The sequence below is a fragment of the Heterocephalus glaber genome, unplaced genomic scaffold (assembly GCF_053883595.1).
Source record: "Heterocephalus glaber isolate CG9 unplaced genomic scaffold, H.glaber_assembly_v1.0 deba00001226, whole genome shotgun sequence".
NCBI lineage: Eukaryota > Metazoa > Chordata > Mammalia > Rodentia > Bathyergidae > Heterocephalus > Heterocephalus glaber.
In genome coordinates, this window is record NW_028258219.1 from 15,541 (window position 1) to 28,010 (window position 12,470).

At 66.1% G+C, this 12,470-nt stretch overlaps 1 protein-coding gene across 2 annotated transcripts; it reads left to right on the forward strand.

Moving 5' to 3' along the window:
* Positions 1 to 2,717: 2,717 nt before the first annotated feature.
* Rnpepl1 (arginyl aminopeptidase like 1) lies at positions 2,718 to 11,070 on the forward strand. Of its 2 annotated transcripts, none has more exons than XM_004868437.3 (11): positions 2,718 to 3,356; positions 5,905 to 6,045; positions 6,429 to 6,580; positions 6,953 to 7,069; positions 7,290 to 7,525; positions 7,594 to 7,707; positions 7,985 to 8,097; positions 8,301 to 8,409; positions 9,225 to 9,455; positions 9,536 to 9,678; positions 10,060 to 11,070. In XM_004868437.3, exons 1-11 carry the CDS (start codon positions 2,838 to 2,840, stop codon positions 10,339 to 10,341), a joined length of 2,157 nt encoding a protein of 718 aa, XP_004868494.1. In that variant the 5' UTR covers positions 2,718 to 2,837; the 3' UTR covers positions 10,342 to 11,070. The 2 variants fall into 2 exon arrangements, with proteins under 2 accessions (XP_004868494.1, XP_021103008.1); XM_021247349.2 differs by having other exon boundaries at positions 9,258 to 9,455.
* Positions 11,071 to 12,470: the final 1,400 nt, after the last annotated feature.

Here is a 12,470-nt window from a genome sequence, read left to right on the forward strand (position 1 = left end):
TTTGTGATTCAGCATCAAGTCCCACTGCCCCATGAAGGTCAGGGTCGGTCACTGGATGCTGTCAGCCTCCTCCCAGGGGGACATGAAGGCTCCACTCAGCAGAGCCCAAAGCTGGGGAGATGGAAAGCACAATTGGTGAGTGTGTCACTGGGGTGGCAGCAAGAGTGGCCATCCTGCCTGCCCCTGTACTCCTGGACCTCAGTTTCTGGGTGCAAGAAGAACTATGCCATCCACTGGTCCCTGGCTCAAAGCCCTCACCAGGCCCTGGGTGGTGCCAGCCCTGCTCCATGGGGCCAGTCACCACTGCCTGTCCCTGTGGCTCTGCCAGCCTGGCATTGCTGTGCCTACACCCCTAAGCCCTCATGGCCCAGGCATTCTCCTCATCCACCTGCTAAGGGGGCTGCTGCCACTGCCCTGCTCAGCTGGAGAGGCTGAAGCAGCATGCAGAGGAGGAGCAGGAGCCAAGCCCAGGTTGTGTCCCAGTCTGTCTGTTCAGCTGACCCTGCACCTGGCATCTCCAGTGGAGCTTCCCTGCCCTCTTCTCGGGGCAGGGCACACCCCTGACCTGCTGGCCTGGCCCTAGATGAGGATGCAAGGGCCACAGGGTCCTCACCAGGTTGAGGGACATCTGTGGGTCACATCAGACGTTTTATCTCAGCAGCTCTGTTCTGGAAAACCATCCACCTGTGGCTCCCACCAGAGGCCAGTTCTGCCTAGGACCTGTCCCAGGATCGACACAGCCTGGCTTGGAACCCTGCTTCTTTCTGAAGCCTCTGCTGTCTCCCCACACTGGAGTCCTGCCCATCTCAGTGCCCACCTTCTGGTAGTTGAGACTACAGTCCCATTTCATACCCTTGGCATCAGCACAAGTGAATGGGGGGGTCCGTGTCCATGTATTAGAAAGCTGGGGTGCAGGTGGCTGTCAGGGCCGCTTCTCCGCCCTGATTACCAAAAGGCTGGACTGAAAATTCTTCGGGGAGAAACCCAGGACTCTGGCAATCGCGAGCCCAGGGCGCAGCCCTGACTCCTGCCGCCAGGGGGCGCGGCACGCAGCCTGCCGGGAGGGAGGCGACAGTGCTGAGGGCACCTTTGGGGTTTGCAAGTTGCCTTGCGCTGGGGGCTTCCGGCACCGCGAGGGTGTCCTGGTGGGCTCATTTCTTGGTGCAGATTGGTTTTGTGCTATGTGCAGACTCTGTGTTAGCGCCTGCGCAGGCACTGCCTTCGCCGCTGGGGGGAGAAGTGCAGGCCCTCAAGATTGCAAAGCTGCCACTCGCTCCTGCAGCTGCAGGACTGGCCGCAGGGAGGTGCCCAGGGATCAACAACAGAGACCCCCAACTTTTGCCCCTGAATTCCACTGGGGGTCAGGGTGACAGGACCCTACACTCCATAGCAGAAAGGGCAGCAAGGGCCTACTGACCACCAGGTCGTGGCCACCTGAAGGCAGCAGCTGGGATCCCAGCCCAGTTCTCTTCCCTCCTGAGTTTTGGATGCCTGACTGACCCCTCCCAGTGACTGCGCGAGCCTTGGGGTTCCTAGTCTGGAGTGGGGACCCCACGAGGGAGGCCATGTCCCCCAGCTAAGAAGGCACGTGCGGATCTGAAGCGTTGCTCACGGCCTGCTCCCTCCTCAGCCTTGCTCCCCCTCACACTGGGGAAGGCGGGCAGGAGCACACAGGGTACAGATGCGGAGACTGAGTCCAGACAGCTGAGCGCTACCCAGGTACCCAGGGATGACACAGCAGTCGCACCAGCTGCCAAAGCCCCTTCCACTGTGCCAACGGCAGGACCTCATTCCATGGCCTGGACTGACGCATTAGGCAGGCCTTGCCAGGCGAGAGAGGCCCTGCTGCTCCGCAGCCAACAGCCCCCGAGCCCAGCCTGCCCAGCCAGCACAGAATGCGGCTTCATGACAGCCTGTCCCCAGCCCTTTCCACAGCATGGCCCAGCAGACCTTCCTATGACGGACGTGTCCTGCCTGCTCTGTCCATTAGCCCCCCACACTCCAGAGGACAAGCAGACCGGAAACCCACCGGTGCAACTGCCAGCTGACCTCCTTCCACTTTATTGAACCCTAAATGAGACGCATGCAAGGGGCTGCCGAATCTGACAGGGCAGCCTCAAGCTCCCAGCCCCATCACACCACATGGCCACGCAGGCCGACTCCGGGGAGGGGTCCAGGGACCACCAAAATCATTCCTGGAGCCTGAGGCCCCGAACAGAGGGACGTGGCCGGTCTCCGGGCGCCGCACGCCGAGGCCCCCCGGGCCTCACTCTGCCCTCCCAAGTTGCCCGGGCCAGCAGCGTCCTGGAGGGAGCAACGAACCCGCCCCCTGGTCTCCCCGGGCGGGCCAGGTAGGAGGAAGTGCGGAGCGCAGGGCTGGGGAAGGGCTAAGCCCCGATATTCCCACACCCAGGCCCCAGCCCAACAGCACTCCAGCTGCGCGCACTGCGTGCCTAATCACAGCCTCACAACGCGCACGCTCACACACACCTCCGCCCTCCCCACGGGCACAGGGGCACATGGGCACAGGGGCCGGCCCCGCCAGCACCCCGATAACAGCGCCTCGGCCCCAACCCCGCCAGCAGCCCCCGATCACAGCGCCCCAGCTCAGAGCGTCCCGACCCGGACGCTCCCCACGGCGCACAGCCCGGCCCGCGCACAGCGCCCCCAGCGGCCACAGAGCACAGCCCGCGCGGGGCGGCTCCCGGCGCGACTTCCTGTTGTGCCCGCGCCCCGCCGCCCCGCCGCCCCGCCGCCGCCACCGCCGCCGCCGCCCGGCGCCCCTCGCCCAAGGACCCGCGCGGCCGCCGCCCATGGATTTCACCTAGCGCCCGGCCATGGCGGCGCAGTGCTGCTGCCGCAAGGCGCCGGGCCCCGAAGCCGCTCCCGCCCGCCCGCCTCCCGAGCCGCCGCCCGCCCTGGACGTGGCCTCGGCCTCCAGCGCGCAGCTCTTCCGCCTCCGTCACCTGCAGCTGGGTCTGGAACTGCGGCCCGACGCGCGCGAGCTGGCCGGCTGCCTAGTGCTCGAGCTGTGCGCGCTGCGGCCCGCGCCCCGCGCGCTCGTGCTCGATGCGCACCCGGCCCTGCGCCTGCACTCGGCCGCCTTCCGCCGCGCCCCCGCCGATGAGGCGCCCTGCGCCTTCGCCTTCCCCACCTGCGGGCCCAGGCCCCAGCCGCCCCCGCTGCCCGCCTTCCCCGAGACGCCCGGCGCCGAACCCGCCTGCTGCCCGCTGTCCTTCAGGCTGGACCCGTTCACCGACTACGGCTCGTCGCTCACGGTCACGCTGCCGCCCGAGCTGCAGGCGCACCAGCCCTTCCAGGTCATCCTGCGCTACACCTCGACCGATGCCCCCGCCGTGAGTCTCGCCCGGGTGGGCGCGGGGCAGCGGGCGGTGCGCAGGGAGAGCTGCGCCAGGCCAGGGGCCAGTCACCTACACCCCGCACCCGGGGCACCTGCCCTGGACTCCTTCCCAGGCGCCCTGTGCTTCCCAGCTGTCACCTGCGCGCCCTTAGGAACTCTGGGTGGAGCCCTGGGTACAGGTCCTCTGGGCAGCAGGGCAAGGGACAGCGTGGCACACGGGGAGCCCTCCTGTCCAGACGCTCTGCCCCTGTGGGCACAGCGCACTTGCCAAGTCGGACACCTGCTGGAGCTGGCTTTTGACAGGTGGGCCGAGGGTGTCAGCTGCTTCGGGGCCTCCTTGCGACCTAGGCTTCGGAGGGGTGTGGACAGCCGGGCTTGTTCTCTGGAGGGGACTCAGGGAGTTCCGGTGGAAGGCAAGAGAGGAACCAGATAGCCAGGGGCTTGGCTTTGGGCTTCTCTAGCTGGACTGGCGAGCTGTTGGGGTCCTGAGCCCTACAGTTCCAACACAGACACTAGGTTCTGCAGGGCACCCACTGTCTCAGAGAGCCCAGAGCAGGGACTGCAGCTGCCCAGCCACGGCGCGGCCTGCAAGACAGCAGGGCTTTCTATGGCTCACGTGTGGCGGCGGTTTGTGCCAGGTCCTCAGGCGGCATGGAGAGCGCATGTCATGACATCCAGCGTATACGCGGAGCACGCACACAGCTCTGGAATCCTGTAAGGGTCCATCTGTGGCTGCCCGATCACCCAGATTGACAGGCCAGGAGCCACCAAGACCCCAGGTGACATCTGGACAGAAAGAGTCCAGGCCAGGCTCACAGCTGTGGGCTTCTGGCCCCCTTCCCAGGAGCCCTGACCAAGGCTTGCTGCCTCACCTCCTCCTAGAGCCCCAAGGGTGTGCCAGCTGCTGGGCTCTGCCAGAGTGCCACCCAGACGCCAAGTGCAAACCGATGGGGACCCTCCTTGATCTCCACCTGTGAACTTGGACTCCATACATGTGTTCTTCCCCCAGCTGGCAGCGTGGTGGGACCAGGGCCAGGGAGCAAGGGTGGCCATTGTCCTGGGCATCTCTCGGCCAGGTCAGTGGCTTCAGGCAGGGAAGGGCAGCTGTAGGCTGTGACGCTTGGCTTAGGCTTAGAGTGCCCGCTCCCGGTGTCCCAGCCCTGGTTCCCCCGGAGTGGCTCTGGGGTTGGTAGATGGGGGACAAGGGGCCGGACTGTGAGCTGACCACTTGCAGAAAGTGCCCTTTGACCTCCGATGCCCCTGCTGTGAGTGACCGCTGCCAAGCTGGGGTCACACCGCTGAACCAGGGACCAAGTGGGAGCCACCCGTGTCTCTTGGGCAGGGCAGTGGGGAAGCCTGAGGGGTGCCATGGGGCACTGGGAAGGACAGTGCCAGGCTTTCGGGCCTGGGGGCCTGTCCTCCCAGCATGGGCCAAGGAGCACCTGCCCCTGCCAGTCTACTCCGCACAGGTTCCTGGGTCCCCGGCCACAGAGCACAGTGTCTGGGGTAGGCCAGGGCTGTGTTCGGGAAGATGCTACCCGGGCAGATATCTGAATGTCCAGGCAGAGGCCATTTGCAGCCCCACTGTGGCCATGGAACAGGGACAGGGCAGCCAAAAGGAAGTTTGGAAAACATCCAGGAACACTGGCTGGAGTCTGGCCAGGTCTGCAGGGGGCCTGGGTCTGGGATCCACCTGGGTATCGGGTCTGCAGGGCAGCTGGCCCCCATGTGGCAGCCCTGCTGCCCCTGGCTCTGTCGCCTCGTGGGGGTGGTCAGCCTTTATCCGAGACTTGCCTGCGCTTGGAGCAGTGTCGGTGTCTGCCCTCTGTCCTGGCAGGGTCTGTGTGCACCTGGTCATCAGAATGGGCAGGAACAGTTCAGTTTGTTTCAACAATCATGTCGTCCCAGCAGAGGGCAGGCTGGGCTGGGACACAGCTTCCAGTCTTTGGTGAGGGTGGGACCTAGCCTGACACCTGGAGTACAGAAAGGTTCGACAGCCGTGGCTTGCGGGGGGGGGGGGGGGGGGGGGGGGGGGGCAGGCAGCTGGTGCCAGGGGCAGCCCCTGCCGCCTGCAACCCCCAGGCCACCCCTGGCCCATGCGCCCGGCCTCCACACTGCGCCCCCTGCGCGTGGGCTGACTCACTGAAGCCCTGGTTTCCCACATTTCCTTGCTCCTGCTCCTTTCATGGCTGCAGCCTGTGGGACTGTGCCTCCAACGTGCTCTGCCTGTGCCCAGTTCCTCTCTGGAACCTCAGACAGTGCCGTCCGTGATGGGCATTTTCTTCTCCCAGCCCGGCTGGAAGATGCCCTCGGCTGGCCGGGTGGTAGCCCAGGCCGTGATCTGGATCAGCAGTCCGTGCTGTCCCCCACAGGATGCCAGCAGGCAGGGGAGGCAGGGGCAGCTGTGGGCCCTGATGAGCCCACACTGACAGTCAGGCCAGCCCCTCCCAGAGCCCAACAGCCCCCCTCGCCCGCTGCTGCCCGAGGCTCCCAGCTGAGAGCCCTGGGCGGGGGCCGTGTGCTGACGCCCTTCCTGCCCGCAGATCTGGTGGCTGGAGCCAGAGCTGACCTACGGCAATGCCAAGCCCTTCGTGTTCACCCAGGGCCACTCTGTGTGCAACCGCTCCTTCTTCCCCTGCTTCGACACGCCCGCCGTCAAGTGCACCTACTCGGCCGTGGTCAAGGTCAGGGGCCACCTCCGCCTCCTCACTCTGGCCTGCCTTTGCTGTGGCCCCGCTGCCACCAGTTCACTGCCCAGTGGAGCAACCCCACCATGTGGATGGCCCTCTGCAGGGAGGGCACCGCTGCCGGGCAGGCTTGCCAGGGGCAGGGTCCTAGGCCATGATGAGGCCCCTGGGGGCACAGGGGAGACGCGGCTGTGGGATTCCTGGTGGGGATCCTGGGGATTTGAGGTTCCCACGTGGGGCTCTGACTGGATGAAGGGTCCTCATCTGATGGGGCCTGGGCTCTCTGATCCGAGTTGTGGGGGGCCCTACAGGGGGCTGTAGGGCTTCCTGAAGGGAGCACGGGGTCACCCCCAAAGATGTGGCTCCCTGCCCCCTTGCAGGCCCCCTTGGGGGTGCAGGTGCTGATGAGTGCCACCCAGAGCACATATGTGGAGGAAGAGGGCGTCTACCACTTTCATATGGAGCACCCCGTGCCCGCCTACCTCGTGGCCCTCGTGGCCGGAGACCTCAAGCCAGCAGACATCGGGCCCAGGTAAGGCCTCCTGCATCCTGCTGTGGCTTCAGGGCAGCCTGGGCCTCAAGGGAGCTGCTGCAGCTGCCCTGCCCAGGATGCCTGCTGCAGGAACCAGCCCTGCCCCACCCGTGGCCGCTGCCAGAGTCTCTGGCCTGCCCAGTGCCACCACTGCTGGCTGCCCTTCACTTCCGGGCCACGGGCGGCCCAGAGGCCAGATGGACAGGGTCCACTCAGAGCACAGCACCCCCTGCTGGGGCCCGGGCAGCACAGCCCCGTCAGGGTGACAGTCAGGGTGACGGGTAGGGGCAGGCAGCCAGCCAGCTGAGACAAGGGACGGTGGAGAGAGATCGGCCTAGCTGGTCGGTCGCAGCCCCCTCTCCCCTGTGACAGGAGCCGCGTGTGGGCCGAGCCGTGCCTGCTGCCCACGGCCACCAACAAGCTTTCGGGCGCCGTGGAACAGTGGCTGAGTGCAGCTGAGCGGCTGTACGGGCCGTACATGTGGGGCAGGTATGCTGTGCCCTGGCAGCTGCACGGGGTCGGGGCCGTGTCCGTGCCCTCCAGAGGAGGAAGTGGGGCCTCCGGGGAGCCCCTGGCCTGCCCCCCCGGGTGCCCTAGTCCCGTCCCCTTGGGGAGGAAGCAGCACTCACTGCGGGGCGAGGCTGCGGCCCGGGGCAGGCGCAGGTGTGGATGCCGGCCGCCCTCCACCCCTCGCACGCCACGGCCACAGGTACGACATTGTCTTCCTGCCGCCCTCCTTCCCCATCGTGGCCATGGAGAACCCCTGCCTCACCTTCATCATCTCCTCCATCCTGGAGAGCGACGAGTTCCTGGTCATCGACGTCATCCACGAGGTGGCCCACAGCTGGTTCGGCAACGCGGTCACCAACGCCACGTGGGAGGAGATGTGGCTGAGCGAGGGCCTGGCCACCTACGCGCAGCGCCGCATCACCACGGAGACCTACGGTACTGCGGGCGGGGCCGCCCGGGACCCTGGGCTTCCGCCCCACCTCCCTCACCCCCACCCCCCACAGGTGCCGCCTTCACCTGCCTGGAGACGGCCTTCCGCCTGGACGCCCTGCACAGGCAGATGAGGCTCCTCGGGGAGGACAGCCCGGTCAGCAAGCTGCAGGTCAAGCTGGAACCAGGTACCCGGTGCCACCCGGACACCCTGGGTTACCCTCGGGGCACCTTGGCTGCCTCTCGCCTGCCCTGGCTGGGTCCTGACAGGCCAGGCTGGGTGGCCCCGGTGAGGCTCCCCCGCCTGCTGCCACCTGTGGGCTCTGAGCACTGCCACCCTGGCTCGGAGGTCGCTGCTCACGCAGCTGTTGGCGGATAGAGGCCCCTTCCCCTGCCTGCTCCCCAGGGTTGGGCCACCCCACAGGACCAGGGCCCAGCCATCAGGCAAACAGCATTTCCCCACAGGAGTGAACCCCAGCCACCTGATGAACCTGTTCACCTATGAGAAGGGCTACTGCTTCGTGTACTACCTGTCGCAGCTCTGCGGAGACCCCCAGCGCTTTGACGAGTTTCTCCGAGTGAGCGCACGGCCCTGTAGCCTCCTGCCCTTCTCTCTGGGACAGGGGGTGGGGTTGGCGAGGACCTGGGAGCCCAGCTAGCACTGGCCCCTGCTGGGGCACCACTCCTCCCTCTCCCGCCTCCTCATTTGGGCCACTCAGCAGGCCCCGTGGGGCGAGGCCACCCAGCCCTCCGCCCACTGAGGCCCTGCCCTGTCACACAGGCCTATGTGGAGAGGTTCAAGTTCACCAGTGTGGTGGCCCAGGACCTGCTGGACTCCTTCCTCAGCTTCTTCCCGGAGCTGAAGGAGCAGAGCGTGGACTGCCGGGCAGGTGAGGCCAGCCCTGCCCGGTGTACGATGGGGCCTCTGCTGCCAGGGCTCCTGCTGTCCTGGACGGAGGCGCCCTCCTTCAGCTGCCCTTCAGCTGGCCCTGGCCAGACCCTGTGGGCCCTAGGCTGGGCTACCATGTGAGCAGAGCAGAGAACAGTTCCCAGCCCAGTGGGGCCCTTTGCTTTGCCTGGGCAGGCTGAGTGCAGCAGCCCGGAGGATCTCAGGGCCAGCATGCAAAGGGCCTGGGGCAAAATCACCAGTGGGAAGGTTTGCCTTGCAGCTGGCTACAGCCTGCTGGCCCTGCTCACATGACAGCCCTGAGGGCTGAGGGCTTGGGGGCCAAGGAGGAGAGACTAAGGGGCCTCAAACCCAAGGAGAACCCACTTTCCTGGAGGGCAGACAGTGAGGCGGGGCTGGAGGTCGGCAGGGTGACCTTTGGCTTTGGAGGTGTGCGTACACGGCATTCCTGGAGATGGGCAGAATCCGCCTCCGTGGCTCCCAGGTTTCCGACTGAAAGCAGGAACATCTTTTTCTGTGTGTCGCTCCCTCTCCCCACCCACATGAAGTCGGGGTTAGGGTCCTCAGTGACAGCCAGGAGAGGGTGGAGGGTATGGGGATCCCTAGGTCACAGCTCAAGCCCTCTGGCTTCCTTCCCAAGAGCCCCTCTGGTGGCTTCCAGTGGCAGACACTGGCTGGGTGAAATCAGGCCCCTGGGGTCCCCAGGCTCTGGAAGCAGAACCTACCCAGGGACATCGTGGTGTCTGGGACTGGCTGCTCGGCAGTGCCTCCCCAGCCCAGGACCACCTCTCCCTGCAGGGCTGGAGTTTGAACGCTGGCTCAATGCCACAGGCCCCCCGCTGGCTGAGCCGGACCTGTCTCAGGGGTCCAGCCTGACCCGGCCCGTGGAGGCCCTGTTCCAGCTGTGGACCGCGGAGCCCCTGGACCAGGCAGCTGCCTCAGCCAGTGCCATCGACATCTCCAAGTGGAGGACCTTCCAGACGGCGCTGTTCCTAGACCGGCTCCTGGACGGGTCTCCACTGCCCCAGGGTGGGCCCCACATCCGGGGGAGGGGGGCCCCGGAGAGGGATGTGCTGGCAGCCCAGCCCTGACGGCCCACTGCCCTGCAGAGGTAGTGATGAGCCTGTCCAAGTGCTACTCATCCCTGCTGGACTCCATGAACGCTGAGATCCGCATCCGTTGGCTGCAGATTGTTGTCCGCAACTACTACTATCCCGACCTCCACAGGGTCCGGCGCTTCCTGGAGAGCCAGGTGTGGCCACCTGCCTGGGACAGGGCTTGGGGGTGGTCCTGCCTTGGGGGCCTACAGACCCTGCGGTCTGACCACTCAGGCCAGGTCTGCCGTTCTGGAGAACAGGACAAGGGAGTTGTGGGGTCCAGGGTTGGAGCAGGGGCGTGATTCTAGTAAGAAGGGCCTGAGGTCAGGGCTCGGAGCGGCCTTAGAGGTCTCTACCTGTGCCCCTCCCACCCGGGCTTCCCAGAAACAGGCCCTCCAGAGGTGGCCTGGAGTGGGGAGCTGGGTCAAGGCTGGCCATGTGCGTCCAGGCTAGGGCCGCTGCAGCAGGAGCGGGCACCTAGGGCCCAGCCCTGAGGCCCCTGGGTGGCTGCAGAGTGATCGGCCCCTACCCTGCAGATGTCGCGCATGTACACCATCCCGCTGTATGAGGACCTGTGCACCGGCGCACTCAAGTCCTTCGCACTGGAAGTCTTCTGCCAGACCCAGGGCCGGCTGCACCCCAACCTGCGCAGAACTATCCAGCAGATCCTGTCCCAGGGTCTGGGTCCCAGCACGGAGCCTGGCTCGGAGCCCGGCAGCGCGGGGACAGCCAGGGACTCGGACTCGCCGGCGCTGCTGCTGGGGGATGAGGCCCCTGGCAGCACTATCTCTCTCAGGGACGTCAACGTGTCCGCCTAGCCCTGATGGCGGCCGACCTCCGACTTCCCAGACACCGCGACTGTGCCTTCTGTGGTCCGGGCCGCCATGACTGCGTCCTCTCTGGCCACGAGCTCCGCCCGGGCCCTTGAGCCCCTCCGTGGGGCTTGCCGGCCAGGGGCTTGGCACAGGGACCCTGTGTCCAGTGGAGGCCCTGGAACCTGGGCCTCGCCACCCCAGCTCTTGCACTGCAGCCCCGGGCTGGCCAGCATCTGCTGCGCCTCCTCTTTCCACACTGTCAGCCGTGCCTAGCCCTGGATGCCAGCACCCGCCGGACGCTGCCCTGGGGACAACGGCCACAGCAGCCAGCCCCTCGGCAGCCACCACACTGTGCCTTACATCTGTGGGAGGCCCAGGCCGCACTGTCCCTAAAGCGCTCCTCCCGCAGAGCCCTGCCCCGGGCTTGACAGCCTGTTGGGCCCTGACAGAGGGACAAGGACATGGATGCTCCCTCAGTGTGGGGCAGGGGACAGAAAGAAAGGACGGGCAACCCTGGAGAGGGTCTTCCGTGCTGCTGGAAGCCTGGGGTCCAGGCGCTAGGGGCAGGTGAGGCCGGATGGCCTGTCCTGGAGGCTGCCAGACGGCAGCACAGCCACCGGGAAGGTGGTGCTGGTGCTATCGGGGCCCCGCCTGCTGGGAGAGATACCAGGCTGGGGCCCTGCGTGGGGCACCGAGGGGACTGTCCCATTAAACTCCACTCTGCAGACCCGACCTCTGCCTGTCCATCCCCACGCCTGCACCTGACTACCTGGCCCATAGGGTCAGGTCACAGCCAGTCACCCCTGGATGTGTAGGCCCTGCCCTGGGGGAGGGGGAGGCTGGGGGGCCAAAGGCAAGTCTCCCCACTCTCCTCATCCGCTGGGCCACACCTGTGGCTGAGCACAGAGCCCCCTGGGCACCCCCAAAGAGGGCACTTGGCAGCCAGGCACCGTGGCACATGCCTGCAGTCCAACCTAGGGCAACTTAGCGAGACCCCGTCTCAAAGTAAAAAGGGCTGGGAATGTGATTCCGGGAGAGTGCTTGCCTGGCATGCAGGAGGCCTGGGCTCCACCCCTCGTTCGAGGAGGGCTGCCTGTCACATCTTTGCTCTGAACTTCCCCTCTGACTTCCGCCAAACCTCAGCTGGGGGGGGGGTCTCTCTCAGCCTGTACAGGCAGGAAAGTGGGTGGCAGGACGTGTCCTGCATGGTCGAGTGCAGGGACTGGGACATCCCCTGGCAGGGTCACTGCCGTGGGGGCAGGCTGTGGGGGTTGGGGCTGTGACAAGGGCCCTGTTCACAGGGTGGAGGCGGCGCCACTCATGGGCCTCCAAGGGCTGGGGCAGGGGGCGGAGCCACCTGGGACTCACACGCCTGCAGTCTCCCACCTGGAGTGCCCGCCAGGGGTGGCGTCTTCCCCAGCCCACTGGCCAGACCCGGTCACAGCCCCACTCCACACAGCAGCCTGATCCCCTGCCCCCCCACCACAGGTCCCTTCACCACCCTCCTGCTCAGGACACCCTGCCCCACGCAGCACAGCCTTTTCAGTCACGGCTGAGAGCCCGAGTCCAGGGTTTGTGGTCTCTACCTCAGCACTGGGATGGGCCCAGGGACAGGAGCCGAAAGGCTACCGCATAGCCAGCAGGGGGCAGGGAGGGTCAGCTGCAGTGACGTGATGCGGAGGAGGAGGTTAGAGTGCCACCTGTCTCAGCCTTGCCAGGGGTCGTCCACTCTGCCATCCTCTGGCCACTTTTTCCTGCTCGCTGCAGAAGCCTCTTCTGCCAGGTGGCCCCATGTGTTGGCAGTCATGAACTGGCATGCTGGCTTGTGGTGGCCTCCCTGCATCTTGATCCAGGGCCACACCCACGGCGCTTCCTGCAGACGCTGCTTGTATCTGCCAGGAGCTCCGACGTGACACCCAGCAGTCTCCATGGCAGAGGGGTGCTGTCGGGATGCCGCCCCCGTGCCGCCCATCGTCCTGGCTCTGTCACTGGGGCTGCAGAGGAGCGCACTTCCGGCTGAGTCCTGTGTTCCTTTTCTTGACACCTTTTTGCCCAGCTTGACAGCCTGGATGTGTCCGAGCCCGTCTTTTCTTGTAGCGTCTTGTGAAGGGAGCACGTGACTGAGGCGCACT

Coding starts and splice junctions, on each gene's coding strand:
- Rnpepl1 (XM_004868437.3), top strand. CDS start 2,838: ATGGCGGCGCAGTGCTGCTGCCGCAAGGCGCCGGGCCCCGAAGCCGCT. Junction 3,357..5,904: donor CCTCGACCGATGCCCCCGCC/GTGAGTCTCGCC, acceptor TCCTGCCCGCAG/ATCTGGTGGCTGGAGCCAGA. Junction 9,456..9,535: donor CGGGTCTCCACTGCCCCAGG/GTGGGCCCCACA, acceptor ACTGCCCTGCAG/AGGTAGTGATGAGCCTGTCC.